Below are 27,946 nucleotides of genomic sequence, written 5' to 3' on the forward strand. Positions count from 1 at the left end.
GTTCTGAAATGGTTCTAAGTTTTTAAAATAAACTTCATTTACACAGATTATTATGCCTATGTTTTACCACCCATGTTCTATCTCTACTAACTGAATTATCTCCAAAATAGAGAAAAAATATAATTAGCTGTTATATTTACAAATGCAGAAATATCCCCTCTCAAGAACTATATTAATTTCATTCCTCTATCTTGTTCTCCTGCAAATAATATTGTTGATAAGATTTTCTGTTTTCCTAGACCCTTAAGGCCCTATCTATATTAGGAAAAGGGTGCCTACTAGCTGCTTTAGCTAGCCTGAAATACAATTCATCACATAAATCTGACTCCACTTTAGAGTCAGCCAATGTATTCTTCAGCCACATATGTAGACACAAGCTTTAACCTACCTAAGACAGCTTTGATTGCAGAGCAGGTGTAACCTTTACAGTTTGAAAACTGCTGCAAATTGCTCTGTAGGAATGGGTGTACATACCAATTCTACCCTCCAAAAATGTGAAAACCTTTAAACCTTGCTGAAGGAAAATGACAACTCTATAGCTACTGTCAGACTGGAAACTGCCCCAGCATCCTCTGTGTATGCCTCACGGGTCAACTGTGTATTCATGATACAAAGATTTTAAAGATTCATGTTTGTCACTCTCTTCTGTGTTTCTCTAAAGCAATCCTATAAATTAGATAAAGAATATAGCTTCTTCAGTACGTTCTGAAAGGATGCACCATTACATATTGCATTACTCAAAGTAGTTCATAACATGCTTACTTTTCATATACTATTTGAAATACTACTTCAAACATATTTTCCAATTAACATACTTCCAGTCTATATGGATTAATCAACTTCATTTCTTAAGAAAATATTTAACATATTTCATGAACAGACAAAATTTTTTTATGTGCATATAAACATACATGGATACACATACACACACACAGAGATATGTATCTGTATATATACAGATAGATATGCATGTGCCCATATTGAGGGTACTACCTTCTCACATGCACACAGGAATTATTCGGACTTTGCTGACTGTTAACACTTAATGGATATTTTAACACGCTGTCACGAATACATCTACAACAGTAAACTATACAATTGGCCCTCAGTCAGATTAAAAGAAAAGAATTTCAGGCCAATTGCAGGTATCTAAAACATATGTAGTATACGTATATTAGTATACACATGTTAGTGAGAGCAAACGAGACAGCAAAAGCCTTAATTCTAGATCTCCTTGTTTTTCTAGCTCATATGAGACTGAAATAGGATTTGCATTTTAAACTTGAAACTGTTTTTGGAAAAATGATACATTTTGTTGCTTTTGTTTTGTCAAATTGCACTACGGAAAATGCAGGTTCTGGCTATATTTGTTATGACAATGGTGGTAAGCACCTGTGGCATCTCCCTGATCATGGAAGAGACAGAAAAATCCCCATTGAAAATAAGGTTGTTCATCACAGTTTCGGATATGAAAGGAAAATGGACTACGAATATCCTAAACATAGTTAAAGGTCTGTGGAATCTATGAATGTTTTTGCTGCCTTTCTTCTCTAACAACAAATAGCTTTGTTCCCTCTGTAAACATACAGAGGGATACACGTCCACCACTGACATAGTAGCTGCATTTCAAAACTAATACAGCAGCAACACAGAAATCTGAATGTGCATTTCAGCAGAAGGGATAAGGGATAAACTTTTATAAATATCAAAAATAATCAGAACCCAGGGAAAACTAACAGGAATTAACAACCTTGTGAAATCTTATTATTTTGCTTTCACAAATAGTAGGTATCACCTGTTTATGGAAACATAAATATGCATCAATTGTAACTCATCCTCCATATAGGTGTAACAGAAAAAAAAACGCTGTATTCTTAAAATTTACATCAGCTTCTTACTCCTTCTTCATATTGAATAGCTCCTAAACCATTGCACTTACAACTGTATATAATGTTTCAAATGGAAGAGACCCTAAATGATTGCAATGAAATGAACAAAATGTGTTTGGTTCAACACTCTTGTCTTTGTAATGGCAGACATACAAAGTGACTGGAAAAAATACTACGTGGTAACTTGTCAGCGTAGTGCCTTTGGCACAACAGATGTGCCACAGTAGACAGCAGCAATGCATTTGCAATAAGTAATTATTGAATTTCTTATTTTTAATTCAGTGTTTTTTACGTAGTTCCATTATGGGTATTTTTCAGAGGACTCATGTATTAACAGAAAAACAAATATAAAAATACAGCATACCAAATGAGAACCCAAGGACAGCCAAAATACACAATATCAAAGTTTAAGTTTCATGGATGAGATTTATCAATGGATAAATTGAGGCATCTTGGTAGTTGTTTCAATAAACAGCAAGCAAATACCACTGCTTTACATACTGTACTATCCAAATTTGTGGTAACCAACACATTCCTTTAAATAAGAAAAAAAAAGATTATTTTTGTACAAGAGCAACATTACTCTTAGGACCTTTACACACCTCCGTCTCTCCCTGACCTCTGATGTTGAGGACACAGTGCCAGAAGTAGCTGTAGTCATGGCTGTGGTAGTGGCCGCAGCATTTACAACAGATGGTGCAACAGGAACCGTCACTGCTGTAGGAACATTTTCCTTTTCTTTCTCAGTACTATCCTCAGCCCACAAACGATTTGAGGTACTACAGCATAACAAGCAGCAACACAAAAAAAGAGAAAAGGAAACAGCTAAACAATGAAAGCACTTTACTAAACAACTAATAACATGTAACTTGAGGGACGGATTTTTTTTAAAAGCAAACTGAGAAATGTCTCTACAGTGAAAGCTCAATTTGAGCTATTAAATTGAATGAATTAGGAATTGAATGGTTCACAGTAATTGGATTCTTATTCTTCACCCTTTGATTTGAATATTGGATTTATTTATTTATAACAACATGGCTGTCACTTTATAGTAGAAAGCCATGCATAATTTGAGCCGAATCGTGTAAAATTAAAAGAAATTGAACAGGAAAGTGAAAAAATCCAGAGCCCCATGAACTACTAAACAAGAACGCATGCACGTACATAAGCACATAGTAGACCTGACAAAAAAAGAACAACAAAAAGTATACTGGTGGCATTACCTGCTTGGTACACCTGCTGAAGTAGAACCCGTTGTACTCTTTGTAGTAGTGTTTGCGCTGGCGGGCAGTGTTTTCTGAAGACCAGCAGACGAGGTAACTGTTGATGCAGTACTTGGAACATTAGAACTAATCAAATCATCTTGTCTTCTACCAAAGGAGCCACTGAAGGAGAGACATTTACAGTGAATACATTTGTATGACTTATCTTTCTTTGTTCATTAAAATATCACAAAGCTGTGAATGATCCATTGAACTTCTGCCTGTCTATTCTATGTTTCAGTTGAGTTCTGGAAACTTTTTGGGCAAAAGAAGCTTTTCCAAATGCCATTTTCTTCATTATTTCATCGAGAAGGACTTTTAACTTCAACTTCTGAAAGCAACAAACCTGACCATTCCTCCACAGTAATGGGAGATAAAGTAGCATCTCAGTGGTTGATACTTGTCTTGATTGCATCTACCAAAATACTCACACAGAGCCCTCAACATTCCATTTTTAAGCTGCTCTTTCACCCACACTGAAGACCTCTGAAAATACAGAACTTCACTCCACAGCTTGTCAGAAAAGAAAATGTCATTAATATCACTCCTGTAACAATTTTCAATAGACGTCCTTTTTAAAGAAACAAGCAAACAAACAAACAAAACCCTCACATCACTCCCAGAAAGATTAACCCTCCCACCCATGCTTTTCCCTTGCTCTTCTAGTTGTAACGATGATCCAGACGTTTCCAGGTTTTTATCCCACTGGTTCTGGCTGAACATATTTTACATTACCAAGACAGGATGTTTTCATGTGTAAACATTAGAACCCACAGTTAGGAGCAACAGAACATCACATCACTAACTAGAAAAGATGTAAGGAAAAATGGCTGTTTGTCATTCTGCTACTGATCCTTCTTTCTTTTGCTATCAATTCTAAAACGGCCAAGAAAAAAACATTTGTACAAGAACAACTAAGGAAATGCACAATTAAAACACCATGTACCACATTCAAGGGATATGTACATGGTGTTTGAAGTCTGGAGCATAATACTCATAAAAGCTATCATGCAACGATAGTTTTTGTAAATCAAACTGTTAATATTTTCCACCCAGAATGTGAAATCTGTGCAATATTTCTCCTACACTCAATGTTAAGAAAACTTAGTTTTCTTTTTATGGCAAGAGGTTAGCAAAGATCTAAGATGTACTGTACTGTATGAAACAGCCTGACTACATGCTACTGAAAACACATCAATGTCAGGACTGAAAAAGATAGCATCCATCACCATGTACGTCATCAGCATGTATCAGTATGCAGCTTAGCTACCTGAATGTCAAACTTTTGATCTATTCATTTAAGATATTTATTGCCCACTTCATTAATATCAATGAAGAACTTCACTCAATTAGCTTCGCTGAAACTACACAGTAAAATGAATCATGTATTAATTCCTGGATATGATCCATTCTGAGAAAATCCTGCAAGATGAGAACCATGTACACCTGAAAATTATGTTCATATTCATCATCATTTAGTTTACCTTCAAGTGAGTTTTAGTTTTACGTTTGCATTCTATGATGGCGATACTCAAGGTAGGCATGGCCTACCACTGTGGACAGCAGACCAAGACCTCTGATACTATCACTAGCAGAATTCAGCATTTTTTCCCTCTTCTTTTCAGATATCAGGCAGAACTACTATTCCAACAGTTAAAATAGTTATCTTTGGTTCCTGATCAAATCTGGATGAGTCAAAATAATCTCAAACTGAAATAAACAATAGGAATAAAAAAGCATTTAACTTTATATAGCAGTTGCTGTAACACTCTAAGCTGGTAAAATGGCGTAGCTTTAGAACAAGCACATGAGCTTGTACCTCGGCTTAAGTACATACTTTGTGATTACTATGAACGCCATTTTAACATGTCACCACTCAATTTTAAACTGTCCTTACGAAATTAAGGATTCAGGAATTATTTTTTTTTCTTTTGATTTGTAAAATTATTTTGATTTTAAAACAAGAGAAAATCCCACACCTTCTTTGATAACTTGTGTTTAATGATGTAGGACCTTCATTCAAACTGTTTTTCTTGACATCTTCCTCCCATTTTCTCCTTGCATAGGAACTACCACCACGTATTGAGCTAGCAGACGAGTCCCTGTAAATAAGATTTTAATTTAGCACACTCATATTAAAGCAGTTTGATTTTGATGCAAGCTGAAAATGAGTTTCAAATTAAAGATGAAAAACTTGTGTGTGGATAATGCATTTAATATAAACGTAACAATGCAGAACTGGAATAAAGTGATCTGATACATACAGTAATTTTCAAGCTCCTGTAGAAAAATATCAGATTCATATTAACATTGCTTGAAGTATAATATAAAAACAAGTTTCAGAAAAATACTGTTAAAGGGGATTTAATCAATAGGAAGTCAAACATCAGCTTTTATCTGTGATCATTGCTGGCTTTGTTTCCCTCCAAAAAGGATCAAGAGGCTTCTTCGTTTGCTCCTGAGATAATCCAGTGCAATCAAGGGAAAACTACTTTGTGATTTTAGAAGTTGGTTTCATAGGATTATTCATTTATGGATGTTATAATAAGAAATTCAAAAGCTGACTTCTCTTTAGAACTCATGATATTGTAGGCTAGAGTAAACAGGTCCTCAGTAGCCATTCCTGAGTGGCCTGCCACATATCACTAGCTGACATTACTTTAGTCATGAGGAATTTCCATTCTGTTGTTGCAGTTTATAGCAGCAAGAAATAACCTTGCAAAAATCTGCTTAGAAAAATGGCTCTGAAAACTGATACTAATACAAAAAACTCAGTGTCTAACATAAGCTCAAGATCTGAAGTAAAGTTCACATAGAAGGAAGAAAGAAATGTCTTGCACAAAACTATATATAAAAGGCTACTGTATATGTGAGGGAAAATAAAACGTTGTAAAGAGGTGTTTCATGTTCAAGATACTTGTGAACTTCAGAATTTACTTCCAATATATCCTTTTGCACAAAAATGTATGGCAGTGTATCTGTGGTTGCAAACAACCTCAGAAAAGGATCAAACGCAAGCCGACGCAATGCTACGTCTTACAAACAAAGGGAAACACTAATTCTGAGATATTGCCTACCATACATCCTAAGTAAGCCCGCTGCATGACAAATTTTAATAATTGCTGAAGGTTTAGCTTTGCCAAGACTCTACAGACTTCAGCACTCTTCTTGTAGCATTGGCTACACTTCTGAGGCTGGATGTCTAAGATTTGTTTATCTAAAGGCCCAACTAGGATTCATCTGGAAGTCCTTTCCATTACTCACAGTAGGAAGTTAGATGGATTACACGACATCATCTATTATCTAGACAAGCAGGTGTTCAGACAGGTGGAACAAGAACACTGCATTAAGCTATGCAACAAGGATAGGGATCTGGGACAAGGGCAGAACCCTTAGTAATTAATTAATGGATCTGTAAGGCAGAGAGTTAAATTAGTCACCATAAAAAAGGTCAGACTAAAAGTCAAAAATCTCTGATGGTTTTAAAGAAATAAGCTGGGTTGTCTGCCATGTCATACACTAGGCAAAGTACTGGTGCCTAAAAAAGGCTGGCCTAAAAGCACTCTTCACCTTTCATACACCAAGGAATGAAGAATATTCTCAGGTCAACTGCTCAGACAACACTGTCAGGACTAATGACACTGATCTCAGGTCACCCAATACATATGAGGAAGAACATAATATTGCTGGTACCCACTTTTGGAACTGTGTCTGTGAGTAAGTCATGACAGTATGCCAAAGAGACTAAATAAACCTCAACGTTGCACCAACATTTAATCCCTTTGTTACAAACAATAAAAAAAATTGAAGAAATAAAATTACAATTAAGTATTTATCCCAATCTTAAGTTATCACCTGGTCAAGACAGTTTCAGAAAGTCATTTGAGAAGCTCTTAAAAGAATAAAACATGAAATAAGAACAATCTCTGTTATAAACAAACCAAAACTGATTAATGAACTCAACTTCAAATAAGAATATAGTAGAATGATAGAATGGCTTGGGTTGAAAGAGAACTTAAAGGCCATCTGGTTCCAACCACCCTGCACAGGCAGAGACGCCACCCACTAGATCAGGTTGCCCAAGGCCTCATCCACCCTGATCTTGAACACCCCTAGGGATGGGGCATCCCTGTACTCTGTACTCCCTGTACCCAGGCCACATGTCCCTACTTCCACTGCCTGTGCATCTCCTTCTTACACCTCAGTCTGAGCCCAGGTCCTTGCTCAGCCATCCAGGCTTCTTGGCCTCCCTGCTTGCTTTCTTACACATGTGGATGGAAGACTTCTTGGTCTCTAAGGCATCCTTAACGAGTTGCCACCTCTGTTCAAATCCTTTGTCCCTTATGACAGTCTTCCAGGGGATCTCATCCACTGGAACAAACAGTTGGAAGTTTGCTCTGTGCAAGTTCAGGGTCCTGACTTTGCCATTTGCCAGGTCCGTGTTCCTTAAGATCACAAACTCAACCAGGATGTAACAAAACAGATGCCAACAAACTAAGTTGAACTTCAGGGGAGTATGAGATCTGGAATATCCCTGTTTCAAAACAGAATTTGTCACCCAGACACTGAACTTAGGCAACAGCATTCTGCAAGCTTAAGAGAAAACAGCGTTTATCTTGTGTTTTCTCCGAACTGAACCGTTCTCAACAGTAGCAACAAAAAAACTCCTCTTCAGACATACGGAGATTTGTCAGTCTTATAGATAATGATTATTGTGGAGCAATGAGAAGTATTTTCATTTCAGGTCATCCAAAATTCAGCTATCTAGACACAATCTGACAGAAACAACTCCTAACATTTTGTACTACGTATAATATATTGAAACTCAAGAAAGCAGCCAAGTAGAACCGCAACAAAAGAGAGAAGTGAAAAATTGGAAGGTTCTGACAACGTAAATATGTCATGAAAGTACTCCAAATACTAACAGGTGACAGGCCTATGCATCTGAACTTTTTATTCCCTTTATACTGAAAGCTGAATAAAAAATATCAGTAAAGAGAGTATTCCCAAAAGAAGATGAAAAGCCAACAAGCAAACAAGAAAAATAGAAGTGAAAGTTACAAAAGAACCACTATGACTTCTGCAAACAGCTGCTGACGCATGATATAGTTTTACCAAGCACTATAAGAAAAATATTTTTTTCAGCAGAATAATGAATCCCAATATCTGCACTAGATGGCTTAAGACAAATCAGTAAAATTCATTCAGTACCCTTCAATAGTTTAAAGTTTACATTTTTTTTTATTTTGCATTTATTTTCTCCCCTAAAATGACAACACTCAATGACTAGATCAGCTCCTGTAATAAAATAATTTATGATTTACAAAATCAAAAACCTTTGGGACTAGTCTACAGATTAGCATAATCTATGGATAAGTATAATGCTATAAACCAGCATTATCTTCATATCTACAAGTTTGTCAGCCACTCTAAAGTCACATAATTTTATATTTAACAGTAATTATAAATTTAGAGTCACCTGTTTTCTTTTTCATCAATGTCAGAGGTACTGGCCAGTCGTCTTGGTATTGTAGGTGCAACATATGCAAGTCTAGTTCCTTTTCCATCTTTCTCCTGAAAGACATATTTTTACTAAGTGCTACTATCATTGATTATAGCACTATAAGCTGGAAAATCATCATTACGAAAATTTCATCTGTATTTGTTGTGACCCAATTATAAAAATGAGTTTTAAGCTTTAGTTAAATATCATAAAGACTAAAACAGGTAAAGGGAACTGTTTATGTTTTCATGCTACTTATGCAAATGACTTGATTTCCGTTTAAACTGCAGGAAACAGAAAACTGCTTACTGAAAACAACTATTTCAGTATTTTTACAAGGTATAGTTTAGTATCATTCCGTATCCCCGAAACAGACTTAAACATTTGTACTTGAAAAAGAACCATATGTTATACGCATACCTGTTCCAAATTAGTCCTTTGCTAAGGACTGCAGTACATTTGTGTTTAATTATGCAATTAAAGTTTTGTAAATAAAAAAGACTACAGAATACAAAAAGAGGTTCCTTTTTCAGAAGGTGCTATCAACACTGCACTCCAAATGATGCCAAAACTGTCAACCCTCTGGTCTCCCTGAACTGTAAAAAATACTACTACTGTCAGTGAAAGTCCCAGAAACGGAAAAGCCCCAGACCCATGTACCAGGTCACCAGACAGTGAAGGTGCATATTGTACTTTTAAAATACTACACAGAAGCTGTATAATTTAACAGTTTGGAATTTTAGTAAAGAATAAATGTGCAGTAAACTCTAAAGAGAAAGTCTTCCTTTTACAATAAACACCTACGCTAAGCAAAGTTCCTCAAAATGCTGTTTCACACTGAAAAAGATTACCTTCTCTTTGTTGTCCAACGAAGAGGAAAGTCTAGGACTTGAAGCAGAACGCATAACACCTGCAGCGTCCTTTTCTTTCTGAGCTTCTTTGGAAGCAGTAATCTCTGCAAGCGCACCATAACTACCAGTTTTTCTAAGACCTAACCTCCATGAAGCAGGAGATTCATCTTTCCTCTCTTCTTCTTTGGGAGAAACCTTGCTTGTAGATGTTGGAAACTGTAAAACACAGCAGCAAATTAAAGGCTATTAATTTGCATTATCAGTGGTAATACATGATCTTTGCAGAGATTTGAGAACACAATTACTTTTAATAATCATGGAAATACTGAATTCTTAGGGGAGTTAAGGTGAAAGAAAACCTACACGCTCTTCTCTTGAATTAGTTAATGAGATAAGAAACATAAAACTGGTCAAGTAATACTAGTCCTCTAGAAGTTAGATTATAAAAACTCACACTTTGTAATAAACACTGTGGTCAGGAGATGCAAACTTAAAACCATGCAGATCTGGTATCAACACTTTGATTAAATATGTTATTTTGCAACCTGTACACAAACCTGTGCACACCAGAACCTCACCATGGATTTTTCACCCTTATTGGGCACAAGAACAATGCCAGTTTTGCGCAAGCCCTGCCTCCATGATGCAGGATCTACTGACTCCACGACAGGCATGATAGGAGGAATGAAATCATACTAAAGCCAATTAAGACAAGACAAAGATGAAGATTGAAAGAACAGAAAATAGAAACAGAAGGTTGTTTCAAAAGCACATAGTTTGTTCCCACGCTTATGTCATGTAGCTCTTCATTACACCACATAATACCAAAAAGCAGAAAGACAATTACAACTTTAGTAACAGATTCTTATTAAACACAGCACATGTTTAGCTAGCTCAGCGACAGAACTACAGTTTGCATAGAATAGGACAGCAAAGCCTGTAGACCTAACAGGTCCGTGCCTAAATCATCATATGCTGGAGAATATTACAAGATTCACACTAACATATTCATTACCTTTCTGATCTTCTTTCATATTACATTCAGATCTCTTAATATGATCACATGCTAGCTTAGCTATCAAACCCACACCTTTACTCACACACTTGCCCAAGTTTAGTGTCCTCAGACAGAAAGTAACATTACTGAATGCGACAACGATTGAGGAAAACCCAAATTCAAGCTTAGCACACTGCTGTGAGCAACATATGGTTCAGACACCTATGGTGTAAAATCAGAAGAGTAACTGAAGTAGCACAGATGTTGCAAGCCTGAAGAAGCAGGTGCAAGAGTAGGTTCAAGGCAACTTGTACCTGTACTAGTGCTGTTCTACCTTTTTTAGTAAAAACAGTTTAAATCCTGTTTGTTCATTGACATGAGCTGCAACTGCTTCTCCAAGTCATGTGCATACCATTTTACAAAATGATCACCCTCAATATAAACAGGCATTTATTTTGTAAATACAGAAGACCCAGAGTCTTTATATTTAATTGTAGAAAGATAACTGCAGTGTACTTTTAACCTGCACTTTTTGCCTCAAAGACGGAAAAATAAGATAAGCTATTAGTTACTGCACAATAAAATTAGAACAAACTAAATGCCAATATGTTGCTGATTTGCAAAAGTTTTTCAATTAGCTTAAAATCATACTTACTTCTTCTTATCAGAACTTTTTCATACATCATAATTTAATCATATACCAAGTAAAATGCTTTAATGCTTTTTTTAAGAGAAATCTTGTGGACATCAGTCATGATGATTTTTATAAAGCAGCATTTAGGATCAAGAAAGCTGGCCCAACCCTTTTACACAGTATAGCATAATATGATGCTGTTGGGAGATTTAAAATACATTCCCTTTATCTTTTACATGAAAAGGTGCTAACCATTAGGTTCTAACCTATGCTTTTTAAGATTAATTATTATTAGGTTCCATTGTGTATATGAAAGCACAACTCCAGTAAGTGCCAGGAAGCTAAATGCAATACATAATATTCCCCCTATAGTACATCTTCCCTCTCTGATGTGGATTCAGTGTATCATAGTCAAATTTTTTTGGAAACATCTGTAGAGGGTTAAGCTTTGATTATGACATGTGAAGAAAACTTGTAAGGGATGATAAAGGAAGCCCTACTGGCTTGCTATCCAGTTTGTTTATATATTCTGAATGATTGACTTGCATACAACCTAGTGACTGTATATTATCTATTGTAATTTTTTTTTCTCCAGGCATACATATCTCCCTTTTGACAAGCAATCCCAGGATTCATTCCTACTAACTTTTCAAATCAAGCTTCCTATAAGCAATATGGCTTTGATGGCTATGTTTTTGAGACAAATTATTTGCACCAATCACAAATTATGTGCTCCAATCCCCTGGTTCTTCCATTAGATCCTAACCACACTGAAATCAGGGCTAGAACCTACAGCATTTTCTTAGTTCAAATATCATTTTCCATTTCTGTGCCTATCATTTTCAACTTCCAGCACTAGCTGAATGTTTCTAAGGACTCTCAAAAGTACCTTAGTCATACCTGGCTCCTTGCCTTAGGAGTGACAGTAGATTCTAAAACTTTAGGAGGCATTTGGCGTTAAAAAAAAGACTTTTGAACAATGAAGTTTAGCTTCAGAAAAAAAAAAAAAAAAAAACAACACAAGAATTACAGTCACTGTGCAATAGGTTTTTGCTTTTTTAAATGGATCTCATGTTCAGCTACATTGTAGCTATATATTTTAGATTCCTGTTTAGAATCAAAACTGTTCACTCAAATTTAAAAATTTACAAAAATTGAACATGGTTTCTGCAGAAAAACAAAACATGTTAGGAATCTATTCATATTTTCATCACTGGATAACACAATTCAATTTTATACAAATATCAAAAAATGTATGCTTACAAAGAACAGAAATCTAAAATCACAACAAGAAAAGTATTTTATTTTACCTTCTTAATAGGTGATGTGGGTGTCCCTTGACCACCAGCTACCGAAGGTGCTGTCACAGCCACTGATGATGCTTGTGTACTTGTGGTATTTGCATTATTAGTTACACCTGCCAAGGTTTTGGTCTTATCTGAAAAATATTTACAAGATTCTCATTTTCATTTTTCACTCATAACTCCCTCACTTCTACAACACAGAGTTGAATGTCTTTTGAGCAAGTTTGTCAGTCAGCTTTCCCAACAATATTATTTATCCCTCAGTATTTTCCCTTTCCCTCCCACTGTATCTTAGGTTCATCTTCTTTCCATAATGCTCATACATATATTTTTTTACTTATTTTCCTTCTTCAGGAATAATTAAAACACTCAGAGATGCAGAGACAGAACCACACTCTTTCAGAGCGAAAGTGACCTAATTCAGCCTCCTGCTCATAGCAGGGCCAGCATTACATACAGACCAGGCTGCTCAGGGGTTTGATGAGCCAGGTCTTGAAAACCTTCAGAGGTGCCACAGCCTCTCTAGGCAAACTGTACTTTAGCAGTTCGTTAATCAGCGGGAGGTACACTGGCACGTAATAGTTAATTTGGACTACAGAAGATACTAATTCAAAGTAAAACATTTATTCTTGAATAAATGTGTACGTTGAGGATAAAGAAATAATTAACTGCATAGAGAATCTAGCCAGGGACTCTGACCAGAAGAACTTAGCTGAGGCAGGAACTTGCTCTTCCTTGGAGAAACAACCAGAGCTCTGACTTTCCATTTGCTTCCTTCCTTCTTCCTCCCTTGTTTTTCTCATGTAAGTTTCACTGCCTACCTTCTCTGACCTCTTCTGCGCAGTCTTTCCCTGCCCATGCCTTCTGCTGTGTAGCTTAATTCCTCTTATACAAACACATATGATATCCTGGTTGTCATCCAACTGTTGTCATTCACTTGCTTGAGCTTCGTAACCACAGAATCACAGCATTGTTTGTGTTGGAAGGGACCTTAAACACCACCCAGTTCCAACCCCCTGCCATGGGCAGGGACACCTCCCACCACACCAGGTTGCCCAAAGCCCCATCCAGCCTGGCCTTGAGCACCTCCAGGGATGGGGCATCCACAGCTTCTCTGGGCAACCTGAGCCAGTGCCTCACTGTCCTCTGAGCAAAGAATGTCTTCCTTATATCTAATCTAAAAACTACCCTCTTTCAGTTTAAAATCATAGCCTCTAGTCCTGTCACTACACACCTCACTTCTGTTTCACCTGCTCAAATTGTAAATTCTTCAGAGTATGTCGCTACATGCTACCTGTTCAGCACTGAGCAACATGGGGTTCAATCACTACCAGTTTGGGCCCTATTATAAGCAAGCCTTTATATCTACATGACCCATTTTAAGAGTGTGCAACATTTTTATAGTGTTCTCATATCTAGCATTCAAATTCAGAGAACTATCAATGGTATGATTTGAAATCACACACTTAAAGCTATTGCTGTTACACACTTGCTTATGGACATAGTTTAACAGATATTTTGAAGAATTAGTTACGCAGAAAACAAAAATATATAAAAAAACAGCTTGCACGACTAACTAAACTTAATAGAAAGCTCTTTTAAACACAAGGGAATTAAATGGTTTTAAACTTCTGGGTCATGGTGATAAAATGTTCAATGGGGCAACGTGGGCTGACAGTATGAACTGAAAAAGGTTTACGGATGTACAAACAGATCTGCTAGAAGTTTGTAAACAAGTAATACAGCTTTAAAATACACAGTAAAAAATAACAGGAGTGAAAGCACAAAGAAGAAAATGCATTTTTCACAACAGCATTCTGAAATTATTTCAAGGACGGCTGAGCTGATTTTGCATGGCTGAGCTAATTTTCAAGAAACAGAACAGAACTCAAAGGAAGTATGTTTAAAAACTGAATTGCTGTAAGTTTTGTTTATTTTTAGCATGTTTTCTTGTCCTTTAATAGATGCTAGTTTCGAATTCATATTTTCCTGCTTGGTCTTATGGAGTAATGTATTTGTTGTGAAGCTGTATACTCACATAATCAAAGAATCAGAACAGAATTTTTATGAAAACATTTCAAATAACCCAACAGATTAGAAACCATACAGTTTCCAATACCTCAGAATACTGAATGACATTAAAATATTTTACAGCTAGAATGTTCTTCCTAAGCTTAAGATTTTTCAACAGAAAACTACCTTAAGCTGAATAATGGGAAAAAAAGGAAAGCGCAAGCTTGGAATTTAGAGATGCAGTTCTACAGGGAAAAGCTTAAAGTCTGGCTTGCCAAATAAAGTATGATAAAGCTTTGTTGATATTAAAAAACCAAAGTTTACATAAATTAATTCTTGTGTCACAGTCAAATTTTCCTGGCACAAACTATCTACTGGTAACGAAGAGAACACAGTTACCAGAGTCATAAAGTTCAGGAGACATTACAGTTAGTCCAGTTACTGAGAAAGTACTACATGTTATGTATCGTAAGTGTTCTGAGTTTATCCAAGTTCAGTCTCTGCAAGCAAGGGATGCAAGTATACTAAGGTGACAGAATAATTACAAAGCGTGACAGACTTTTGTCCCTGCTTATTACTGAGATGTTGGTTTCTTTCAAAATACAAAAATAATTAAAGCAAACAGAATGTTTGGTTTCACAAGTCATTTTTGTTTCTGCCTACATCAAGTATTTATGATACACTGATTAGCTCTAAAATTGCTCTCTAACCTTACTATTTCAGGTGAATAAATTAGAAAAAATGCTTTAAAATGAGAACTGACAGATGATGAAAATAGGTTTACGCATTTTAACAAGCATAACTATGAAATATTAACAAGACATTTGTAATGCCATCTGCATCTGTCTATTATGTTACTGCACCGCAATTCTAAATTCTAATTCAAAAGCTATGCTGTTTTTACATCATTATTTGCTTTAAGTCTCTGATAATCTTTCAGGAAGAAAAAAAGCTAAATTCCACTGAAGAGCAAGCTGTTGACCAAGGGAATTATTTGAAATGCTCTAGAGGAAAGATTCAGCTTCCCTGAAGGTTATCGAGGAAACCTAGACAAAAGTTAAAGAAAGAGCAAAAGGTAAGCCTCATTATCCTCAGAAGGCAATGTATTTTACTTTATTGGATTTCAGATCAATACCAGATCTTCCAGGTACCAGGAAAAAAATAATCTGAAAATTGGATAGGACTGGTAAAAACCTACAAGAGTTTCCATCTCTTCTTCTACAACGGATTATTTCCTATATGGATAAAAACAATAACTACAGTATAGCAATACCCACAAATTTTTACAAATAAAGCACTGTTGAATGTGCCTGTAACTTCATGGTAAATTCAATGTACGCTCCTACCAGCTGTAACAGCGTAAGTAGCTTGCCTTTCAAAGATCCTGAGTGCAAGTCTCACGCTGCACTAGAATACGCACATCCCATAATGAAAAGAAGGAAAATAACTGTTATTTTTGAAATGTAATCAGTCACAACAGCAGTCAAGAACTGAAAACCTATACAAGCAATGGAAGGAAAAATATAGAAGGACAAATAAGAAGGAATAATAATAGAAGGAACATATATGAATAAATGCAGGAATTCTTTTTTTTTTTTATTTCAAACAAGGGTATTTTTCTATATTTAACGATAAGTATACGAAAGATTTATAAATCTGGAAAGTTATTAATGGTGAAATAAGAACACATGGTTACATTGTTTGATTATAATTCTATTCACCTCCCTGCTTCATTCTCTCTTTTTCTTCATTTTTTCCCACCTAATTTCCATACACAGACTTTGAGACTCAGACACATTTAAATACTTCCAGAGACCTATGCATAAACATGCAAATCATTTAATGTCTCCCCTCATCTAGGCTGTATGAATAAATTTAAACATTAATATTCAGCTTATTTTCAGAAGTACTGAGTAATGTGTTTCTTTGTATATAATTCCAAACTTTTCCAAGAACATTCCTCTGGAAATGAAGTTTTATATGAAGCATATGTTAAAATAACACCTTTTGAAGTTTTTTGTTTTTTTTTTTTTCCCAGCACACAATCGAGAGTAAGTCTAAACACCATTACTTTACTAATATCTAAGATTGTCATACTCATACTGGTATTTACTTCAGGATGGCAAGAACAAATAAGAATGTTTGTGCACCTGCTGTTCCAGTCTCTGTACCAGATCCATAAGCAAACGCTACTAATAAAGTCTTCATTTCTCATTTCTGCTTTGACCTTCTAACTTTGTCAATGTTTTTTTTACATGCTGCTTAAGGCTTATATATTCCAAAAATTTAATGAAAATAAACTGTTAAATAGACAGTTACCTAAGTCTAAAGCATTAACTGCTTTAACCTCAGTAGCCATCAATAAAATCACTCTTTATGATATCTCTGTCATGACTTGACTTCAGACGTACATAAACGTGCTTTAAAATGATTGGAAGCTTAGTGAAATGCATAAGTGAAACTTAATACACTTAAAGATGCATCATATGACATTAAATAAGTAAATTAATAAAGCAAAACCTTAGACAATACTCAACATACCTGTCTCTGCTTCAGATTCTGAGTCGTCATCTTCCTCCTCTTCACTAGAACAACTGGATTCATCCTTCTTTCCTTCTTCCTCTTCATCTGCTTTCTCATGCTCCAGAGATTCTATACTAGATGCATGCTTTTCTTGTTCCATAATCAATGTCTCCTTACTGAATTTGAACCAAAACAAAACAAAACACCAAACTTACTAGGTCCTGAAAAACTTATTAAAACATGTCAAGTAAAACTTGTCATAGCTCGTGAAGTTATGTGTTTCACTAAGAGCTCATAATTTTTCCTAGTTTACTTACTTTTTGAATGTTTTCTGTGTCTGATTATTATCCATGTTGGCTGTGGATTCAATTAGGGGAGATTTCTTTTCCCGTTTTTCACTATGAAGCTTCAAAACATAGAATAATGCAGTTAAATTGGTAGAACAGTAACAATGTGACAAAATTACTAGTGGAGAGAACTCTTCTTCAACTACAAAAAATGCTAGTACGTCCATACACTTTCAAAATGTCAAGTCTCAACGTTCTAAGATCTCAGAAACTGTTATTTCCATTGAGTTGCTGATTATAGAAGCAATAGATCATAAAATGCCTACTGGAGAAAGCAAGTAGGAGAGCACCTTCTATCTTCCAGAGCCTTCCGATGACTGTAACTGACCAAATAATGGACTGAAAGAAGAGCTGAGATGACTGGCATTACCTGAATTGAAGCCCCAAATCAAAACTTTGCTATGCTACTCTGAGCTAACTGTGCACCATCATCACATGTATAATAAAGTATAACATATACATATGCAAAAATCCTACCAGATTCTGCTTCTTCTGTAATTCTTCTAAATATCCTAGAATATCTTCATCTGCCACATCAAATGCTGTCTGGCCCTGGAGAAAGGGAGAAAAAAAAAACAGTTTTGTACAGTAGAAATTAAATATAACAGATTTTGATGCCTTATCACATTGATGATGTAGGTAAGAAACAGAATTGTACAGAGAAATTAGAACACATAAGCCAAGCTCTATTGCAAACTGTTAGTCTGTCAGTGACTGAAAACAATTTTGCAATATTACTTTTTTTTTTTAATTGAAACAGAAGCATCTATACCTCATGAGAGAACACTTCTTTTAAGACAGAAAAACATGACTCAATAAAATTTTATTGTCCTTTGAAGGAAAATAAATACTATAAAGGAAAATAAAACAGGCTGAAAGAATGTAATGCTCACAACATTAGTTCCGAACAACTATTCCAATAGAAATTGTATGGATGGCCACTAACTAGGTAGTACACTATCCATCTTCAGACTACCATATACAGTTGATTTTTTGAAATTTAAATTATTTAAGAAAACATAAGTCATACTTCCACATTTTTTTGCAGTAAAACTGTATTTACATTTTCCACTCTGTTTTAGAAAAGATCTTCTACAATTGTTTGCTCCTATCCCCCTTAGTGTCTGATTTTCATGGGATGTACTTGAATAAATGTCCCACTGTGATTCATTAACAGAGAGTAATGCCATTAGTTGGAATTTTTTTGGCTTGCCGTACCTCACATTTACATAGTCATTACAGTTCTTGAGTTGGCCAGATGCCCACAAGACAAGAGATTCTATCTTTAAGGTCAGAATTAGTAAAGGTTTCAAAAACTCCTTTTCTTCACCTCCACGTGAAGACAAGAAAGTCTGAAGCTCACAGTTTGACAAAGAAAGACTAGCTTACTTGCTTCAAGACTGCAATAGAATGTTTTGTATTTGTAAGTCTGCATTTAAACAAAGTGAGGTTGGGATCTAGGTTAAGTCATACATCCACTGGTACAAATGCAGCTGCATCAACACGCTGGGTGGACATGTTGAAATATGGTGAGATGACAACACTAGTCAAGTAAATACTTCTGTACAAAAAACAGCAATAAAGACAGAGCTGTCATTTTAAAGTGGTCACAGCAGCTTATAAAGATAATGAAATGTATTCATATTTATCTCATTGTCTATTTTAGTCTGTCAAAATGTTAACTATGGACAAACATGCTCCCAATTACTTTGCGAAGTCTGTCTTAAGTGGTTAGAAAGGACAAACCTTTAAACCACTAATTTTCTCATCTATAAAGCTTCTGACCATACACCAGAAGCACACACTCCTTTCAACAAGTACTACCCAAAACAGCTTGAGGTCCTCTGACACAAACTATTCCATATAGCGTAACACAGCACTAACTTGGAAACTAAACAAAATTATCTCAAGTTTATACTTGCATTGTGATTACAGCTTTTAATCTAGCTTTCTATTTTTAGGTAGCTATTAAGTGAGTTTATTTCCAAAAAACATCAAATTAGGCCTATCATGGCCATCACTCTACAAAAAATCACTTTTTTTTTTTCCCTGTTGTAGTTGGAAGGTTTTATCTAAACTCAATCCGTAGATGTCAATACCTGAAGTTACCTGAAGTCAATACCTGAAGTGCCTAAACAATAATTGCTGAGATCTCTGTGATGCTAAGCACCTAACAACTGAAACTAAATGCAGTGGAATTCTCAACTTTCATCATCTCTTAAAGCAAAAAGCTGTACTGGCTTACTTAAAAACATAACAGGTAAAATTTTCCTAGCTTACATGGACAAGCCTATACAACAAATAAAACAGCTCATATCTCTTTGAACCTCCTTTTTTCTTAATCTTGTCGTAGGTGAGCTGAACACAGGTTTATGACAGTGCTTTCAGGAATACCACCCTCCACATTTTCAAAATCCCAGTAAAAGTCTAACAGATAGCCTGCTAAACTGGCTTCAATTGCAGCAGCTTTTGATTACCTGATACAAAACACAATTATATACCTGATCTTAAGAAGCTCTGTAAGTATTATACAGAAACAGAGTTGAGACTGTGTGAAATGAAATTCCAGATTTCTTTCATTTTACTATAAGCAACCTTAACTTCTAAAAGAAGTCAACAAAGAGTAAAAATGTTAAGCTGCAGTAGTTTTGCCTTTATATAAATACTAGCAAATTCATGACCTAATTAAGAGCCTATCTCTACCTATTTCCATGATTAACTTAAAAAAGTTATGAAAAAAATCAATGTTAAAAGTTGGTTGATATACAATATTGACAGAAATTGGGAGCAGTTAAGAATCTAGCTGAACAACATGGTGCAAAGAGAAGAAAGAGAGCTTCATCACTTACACTGTTCATCAAAGAGTCTCAGCTGCCTGTGACACCTTTGTGAATCATTAATATATTTTTTTTCTGTTGGGAGCAAGACCTTTCAAAGCCAACAAACTACAAAAGCTTTCGTGTAGAGGTCGAGGAAATACAGCTTAGGTAGCATCCAAGTTATGTCCAGGGAGTCCACAGATGCCTAGAAGTTTCTTAGAGTGCACCCAAAGCAGCTTAGTGGTAACTTTTTAGTATTCCAACACAAGCTGTTTTTAAGAGTTAAAAGCAGAAGCTAATGCCCAACACTACTCAAAGGCATCATCATTGTATTCAGCAAACAAATGTTGACTGAATACACTGCCTCTATGCAGTCCATCTAGTCACTAATTTTGTACCTCTGAAATATCAGTAAAACTGTTCTATTTTGAATTTTGTTGTAAATGGTCACTTGGATCATTTAATATAGAAGTAAGTATAAACTTGGCCTAAAAACTAATTTAGACAACCAGGAAATTTAGTTTTGAACACAAACATGCTGTTTTGACAAAACATGCATTATATAAAGCTCCATGTACAGTAAACAGCAGTTTATCATCACTTTTCTTACCCTGGCTTCTAAAGTCACTTTAGAGACCAGAACTTTGTATCTTGACAAGGATTACATAAAAATCCTACCACTTTGTTGACAGCCTCCATATCACAAAGGTTTTCCACTAAAATGCGACATGCTTCTTCTTTACCCCAGTGAGCAGCAGCATGAAGTGGTGTCCAGCCATCATAATCTTTAATATTTACATCATAGCGAGCCTGTATTAAAAGCCTAAAGAAATACAAACAATTAGATCTCGACACTACTGACGTATAGCTGAACTGTCATAAAATCATTTAATTATTCTACAATAATACTCTTCTCCTTTCTCATTAATGTCAACTAAATGTATCTATTTGGGTTACTGCCATTAATTTTATTTCCCCACAGAAATATTTGCCTTCTCATTGTTCAATGGGCATTTTTACTTTTAAGGAAAAGTCAGAAAAAATATCCTTTTCTATTTTATTTGTTAATTTCTCTTTTTTTTTTTTCATTTACCCTTTTTCATTTCTTCCTAGGCATTTTTCTCTCTATGTGCAGTGATAGTGAAAAGTCTTTTCAAGAAAAAGAAGGCTGTGAAATGCCAAAAAAGTCAGATACACAGTTCTAATCTGTTAACTTATTAAAACTTCCTTCTATTTTAATATTAGCTGCTTGAAGCTTGCATCTCCTCCTGTCACTAACATTTGATGCTGTAACAGCCTAGTGTTTACATACTTCAATTGGTCTCTGAGTGGTGGCTGAGCTCCTTAAATGGAGGACCTGCTCTGCAGCATGCAAATTCAGTATGGCTCTGTCGTGCCTGTTGAACATACTCAGCCCAACAAACTGTTTTGTGTAAATGGTTTTCGACCCTCTGAGCTGAAAAATTAATTATTAATTAAAATAATTATTTAAACAATTATTTAATAATTATTAAAAAATCAAATAATCATGAAGTATTCTTTAATAAAAATCTCTCGGTTTCTTAAGAGCCAATATACTTATACTAATATCCTCCAATGAGTCAACTTTCACACAAAGTCTTGCAGTCTTACATCCTACACAGAGCAGGTTTTTTGCTATTTTGAAACCATCAAGAAAATTGCCTCAACATATATTTTTACTCCTCCTAGGAAAAGTACAGGAACGGTACTACAAAAAAGACACTAACTGCCAAAGGTTAAAAAACAACAACTACAACCCAACCTCACAGTTAAAGATATAAATCCCTTATAGATGCACACTATTTTAATGCACAAATTATTATTTCAAACGAAATTATTTCTCTTTATCATGTTGAAGCATCAGTTTTTTTGTGTGTGTGTGTGTTTTTTTTGTTTGTTTTGTTTGTTTTTGAAGCAGAACTCCTATTCTATGTAATGTGATTAAAACAATTTTCAGTCAACTTTGGTGTTGACACAGAACGACAATACTCTGCAAACCTTAATGGTAGCCATACTTAAGCATGGGTGTGTGCTCATCTTCATTAATTTTACAATATATACAATATATAACTGTTACTAGTCCTGCCAAGGCACTCAAATACATTTATAATCACAGTAAAACAATGTATTAAGTATGCTGTACTTCACTAAAAGCTGAGCTTTGATGAAAAACAAATGAAACCTCTGTTACTGCATATACTTTGTGTTGTATTGTATTACTGAAATGCTATGGGTGAATTAGGGGACATCAAAAGCCTGAAGCCTTCCATGAAAGATTTCAAGAGTCATGATTTTCAACAACAATCTCAAAAGACAAAATTAAATTCTCTATTCTTTAGATCTGAAAATCTTAACTCTGGATCACAGACTCTGCTCTATGTATGCAAATAAACCTGGTATTGTAAAAATATGCTTCACCCAGAATGCTAACTGGCATTATAAAAATAATTAAACTTGTTTATAGAGTTGACTTTAGAAACATGGAAAGGTTTTTGGTCAACTTTCTTTTGGAGCATTAAGGCTCGTTATGTACACTGTGTTCACATTTTGAATGACATCTAGAAAACCAACAGCATCATGAATTATGAGTACTTGAAAACTTAAAATCAAATTCTGAGGAAAATATGGTTTTACAGATTGTAATTTCCCAACATACAATCCCCAGCAGTCAGATATGCCCAATTCTAACAATTCCAAGTCACATTACTTCAACAAGACAATCAAATGGGAAAAATTCCCACTTAAACTATACTTACTTTAAGACTTCCGTATAGCCCTTAGCTGCAGCAACATGAAGTGCTGTACCACCAGATTTTGCATGCCTGACATCATTTATATGGCCACTGTTGAGCCACTGCCTTGCATCTCGAAGCATTATTCGTTCTTCTTCTTTTCGAGCTGCCTCTATATCAACTCCTAAAACAGATAGGGAGAAAAAGAGGGAAAGAGAAGACACAATGTTTTATTTCAAATACTTAAATGCAATTATACAACAAATCTTACATGCATATCAACCCCAAGAGCTTACGGAAACATCCATTACAGCATCAGTATGACACTTTGCATGCATTACACAGTTTTCCCCAAAGAAAAAAAAATCTACTAAAACTGGCCCTCTGCTTTTAAGAATTTCTACCATCACAGTAACAATCACTAAAAAGATGTGTTCAAAAAAGAGAGAAAATTTAAAGTTTAGCCTTATTAAGCATTAAGGTATTAATCTTGTTCATATCTGTAGAAACCAGAAAACAGCCACAATATTTTATACTAGTAGAAATCTGTGGGAAGAATAACAACCTAGCTTCTGAACATTGTCAAATACTTACAAGGTAGAACTATATTTTTCATACTCTCTAAAGAAATTTTGGTTAGAAAGATTTGTCTTCTATCACTGTGGAACAGAAACCTTAAATAGCCAAACCTTTTGAGATCTCCCTCTGGATTCTCAGGTAAATATCAACCAAACAAAAAAAAACCACCACGCTGAAACCATTTGTACAGCAGATTCTCACAAAAAAATATCTCATACACTGACGAAAGGGAGGAACACAATATAACATTTACAATTATACATAGCAGTTTCAACAGGTAGAAAAAAAGCTCAAGGCCTAAACAACGCAACAGAAAAGTGGACTTGAAGAGAACAATGCATGAGTATTGCTCCATCTATGCTAACTGAACACCAACAACTTTGCAAGGAAATGGGACCCAGGAATTGTGGTTATCAAGAGTGAAAAATGTAACTGAGTTGACCTGTAAGAGAAAACTCATCAGTAGATCAACCTTGTGCAGGGTCTTGAGAAATATACACTGTTCTTCTGAATTTTTATTTTCTCTTGGAGCAAAATATAATTTTGACATGACAAAAACAAGTGAAATCTGGAAACAGGTACTGACTTACTGGATACTATCACAAACCTCAACAGTAACCTTCACAGCCTATAAAGCAGAAATTAAACTATTTTTTTTTAACACTGAGATATGAAATCTCTCTCCCGCTCCTGGCCTCTGAACTAATTCTACCTTCTTTCATCTGTCCCCAAACTGTTTTTTTCCAGCAGTCATTTTTGTATCACGTAACTCTTCTAACTGCCCAGCTAATCAAAAAACAATATAAAGCGATCACAAACAAGCCTATGGAAACCTAGAACATCTCTTTTCAACCCTACTCTACATAATTAATTAATTTTAATTGATTTTCAAGGCCTTCATAATGAACTGCAATTTCAGGCTCTAATGTCTTCAAAGAAACTGAACTATTCATCCTTTACAAAGCAAATGAATGCTTAGAGTATGGAAACCAAAGAAAATCCAACTCGACTGTTGCCCGTTCAGACATGCAACAGGAATTGAGCTGAGGGATAAAAAGGTCTGCATTAAAGAAATTATGAATATCATAAAAGGAAAAGACAGGAATGATACGTAAATGATCGTATGTAATGTAATGCATCATTTCTACTGTAAAGCAGATATATATTGTAAAACAGACTACAATAAAGCAGATTCCTCAAGTTTTACTAATCCACTAACAACTAAAAAGCCAGACTTGGAACAACAAACTGGCAAACCAAAAGCAATTACGCTGGCACTGCTGAAATACCCTTCAGGCAGTGGATGGCAGATTGAGGCTTGTATTACATTACATATGAATTAGATTTTCCTTGATTGTTTTTTTATAGCACAAATATAATAAAATATCTTTCACTGAGAAATCCTTTGGTTAAATTAGGGTATTATAGCACATCTATTGCCATAACAAAAACTGTAATCCACCCATTATACAAGTTAAAAAAACAAACAAACAAACAAAAAAGAAGAAACAACGTGACAATGACATGCCCAAATCAAAATTTCAGTGACATCCAGACCGAATGAGTGGAAGCATTACATGCTTCTGGAAACATAAGGTGCCATTTGTTTGTTTTGTTTTGTTGCCATTTTGTTTGGGGTAGCATATGACGTTGCTAAACTCCCTTTTCACCCATGAAAAATGCCTGTGCTACAAGGAGGTTGAGGTGCTAATTTCTTCCCTTTTGGTATATACGTACAAGCAATACTAAGATCTAAATAGTCATTTCATGGAAAACTAAGAAAAGACCACCATACCTGAAAAAGTCATGGTTTTTTCATAAATAACTTCAACTTTTTCTGTTTTTAAACAATATTATATAATGCAACTTCAGAACCCGAGGCTTTCCTTTTTATTCAAATTAGCTACAAGCAAATTTACAATAGACTATTTTTTGTATTCTTCAGTCAATTCAAACCATAACAGATATTCCATAGCAACAAATATGCAAGAAGGAATTTAATTGCAAAAAAACACCCACAAAGTTGGACAAAAGATTCTGTTCAGTAAGAAGATCTGGTAAAATGTTATGTCAAGGATGAATTTAAAGACATAACTTTACTATCGTAAAATAACATAGGCATGTAATACATTAAGTGTTTTAAGCAGTCAACTGAATTTCTAGACTCATTCACTTAATCTGCTAAAATAGTCATTTCAGCCTCCGCAATTTAATAAAAAATAATAGAAACTGCTGAAAACCCATTAATCTGGGTTAAGTCTGCAAGATACAGGAAGATATGATTGTTGAAGCACTAAGCAGAGCCTATGGAGAAGCTAAAATATTGAAAGAAAGTAGGGTAAAAATTAAAGAAATGTATGTTTCTAAAACTGTCCATCTTAACCCAATGCATGACAAATAAATCTGAACAGAGATTAAATTTCACATATCTAAAAATCTTTAGAACTCTGACCGATATGAAGAATTAAACCCAGAAACTGAATCAATAATGTGTTTATAATCATGTATTCTCATTCCTCCAGAAGACTTCTACATATTGTATGTATGAACTAGTGCAAACTGTAAATTTCTGGGGCCTTTACATTTCATTTTCTTTCAGAATGACACAGCAGTGCAGATCAGCAGATCTTGGGAAAATAATTCTCTGGAGTTAAATCATTTACATTTTAGTGTTTCCTGCCAGGCACAATTATGCCAATAAGTGGTTTATATATCACGTTAGGCACACTTATGTCCATCCCCTTCTTGCATGCCAGAGTTCTAAGTGAAAATGCTCGTGGCACAAGCAACTTTCTGCAGGCGAACAATCCTACATAAATTCCTTTCAACGGAAAATTGCCCACGTGTCTGTTTGTTTTGAAGCACTTTTGAGAAAACGTTCCTCCAAAAGCCTGATCCTGAAATTCCAATGGCGAATGTTTAACCATAATTTCTACGTAGGCCTAGAGAACTAAATAATTATGACAAAATATCAGTGCTTTGGCAGAAGAAGTAATAAATGTTAAATATAATACCCTGTAAGTATCATAAATGAATGTGTCTGTGAAGCCCAAAGAAGACATAAAGGCTGTACAGGACCAACAGCTGCATCAATACGTTATTTTACAAGACAGTACATTTCTGATCGTGTTTCAACAGATGAAAGTAAGAGAATCTTGCCGGTCTAAATAAAACACCTCACGGTACTAACTGGCACGAAAATGGGTATTTCTACGAACTTTGTGTCACAGAAAAAGGGCTGTGCTCTGAGATAAGCTAAATATAGCTCCCATTATTAAATACAGCAAAGAGAACATGAAGAGCCTTTATTATACCTTATATGGACCTTCCTCCTTGCTTTTGCTTTTGCGACTCTGCCCGGAGACGCCAGGGTGAAGGATCCCGCTGCCGCACCTTTCCACCACCACTTTCTGCCTCCGGCCCGTAGATGGCAATGTGCTGCTGCCTCTCGGCTCCAGCCTGGCTTCCAACACCCCTGCGTTAACCTCTGGCAGCCCAGGCACGGCTCCGATCAGTAATAATTTACAGCGAAATGCTCTCATTTCTCCTATCAAGGCGTGTCAGTCAGCAGCTGTGAGGAGGTCCGACACGCTGGGCTGCGCGGGGAGCAGACGGCGGAGCTGAGCGGGACCTGAGGCGCTGAATCAGAGCCCGAGCGCGGCTCGGCCATATAAAGGCATGTTTCATAGATACCGCCGGCAACAGCGGCCCGCTTTTTGACTTCATCGAGTTAATGTTTATATACAAACGTAATAGTTCGCATTTCAGCCGCATAAACAAAGCTGAGTTAAGCAATACATTGGAGAGAGCCTCATTACATTTACCTATAATTAAGAATGAGGAACACTGGCTTCTGCTTGGAAATGAGAAGCGGCCTGCCTCCCGCCACAGAGGAAGTGCCGCGCTGTATCCTCACCTCCTGATTCACCTCACATCACCTCTCCCCACCAGCTCACCTCCCGAGAATGTAGCCTACCATCCAAAATAACCACTTGAGCAGTTAAAAACACTTTTTAAAAGACTTCTGATGATAAATAGCCTGCCACCACTAAAAAAATCGCTTCAGACCAATGCTTAACCCTACTGAAGACTTGAAGGAGAGGCAGCATTTAGAGCTGGCCGGCTTTAAATGTGATTAAAGTGGCAGCTAGGATTGTGGCCAGGGCCAAGCAAAACAGCTCTCAAGTCTGCCAGCTTTCACCAGTGCATACGAAAAGACTTTACTAGCAAAAGACAGCTTCCATAGCTATGGTATGCTGATATGCCACAGAGCATAAGTAAAAAGGGTCACATCAAGAAACTGGAAATAGTGCTTTTAATGTAAAGGTTAAAAATGCTGTGCATTGCAGTGGCATCTATATACATGGGACTGGTCCATGATAAAGCCATCCGACATACGGAGGAAACATCAAAAAAGGTGCTAGGAGAAGTTTTTGTATAGCACGCCAAACAGTTAAAACATATGGTGTGCA

At 35.7% G+C, this 27,946-nt stretch overlaps 1 protein-coding gene across 11 annotated transcripts in view; it reads right to left on the bottom strand.

Moving 5' to 3' along the window:
• Positions 1-27,946, bottom strand: part of PPP1R12A (protein phosphatase 1 regulatory subunit 12A) — a 124,236-nt gene that overhangs the window by 28,616 nt on the left and 67,674 nt on the right. For 4 of the 11 annotated variants that reach the window (XM_027454315.3, XM_027454332.3, XM_027454305.3 and 1 more), the window contains exons 4-15: positions 22,920-23,079; positions 20,821-20,965; positions 17,801-17,875; positions 17,294-17,382; positions 16,995-17,152; positions 12,447-12,574; positions 10,084-10,200; positions 9,506-9,721; positions 8,631-8,725; positions 5,131-5,253; positions 3,113-3,274; positions 2,492-2,668 (exon numbers count right to left, since the gene is read on the bottom strand). In XM_027454315.3, coding sequence (XP_027310116.1) covers positions 2,492-2,668; positions 3,113-3,274; positions 5,131-5,253; positions 8,631-8,725; positions 9,506-9,721; positions 10,084-10,200; positions 12,447-12,574; positions 16,995-17,152; positions 17,294-17,382; positions 17,801-17,875; positions 20,821-20,965; positions 22,920-23,079 — 1,645 coding nt within the window. The remainder of the gene's footprint in view (positions 1-2,491; positions 2,669-3,112; positions 3,275-5,130; positions 5,254-8,630; positions 8,726-9,505; positions 9,722-10,083; positions 10,201-12,446; positions 12,575-16,994; positions 17,153-17,293; positions 17,383-17,800; positions 17,876-20,820; positions 20,966-22,919; positions 23,080-27,946) is intronic. The other 7 variants (XM_027454353.3, XM_027454368.3, XM_027454321.3 and 4 more) reach the window with 4 other exon arrangements.

The sequence above is a fragment of the Anas platyrhynchos genome, chromosome 1 (genome assembly GCF_047663525.1).
Source record: "Anas platyrhynchos isolate ZD024472 breed Pekin duck chromosome 1, IASCAAS_PekinDuck_T2T, whole genome shotgun sequence".
In the NCBI taxonomy this organism is placed as follows: domain Eukaryota; kingdom Metazoa; phylum Chordata; class Aves; order Anseriformes; family Anatidae; genus Anas; species Anas platyrhynchos.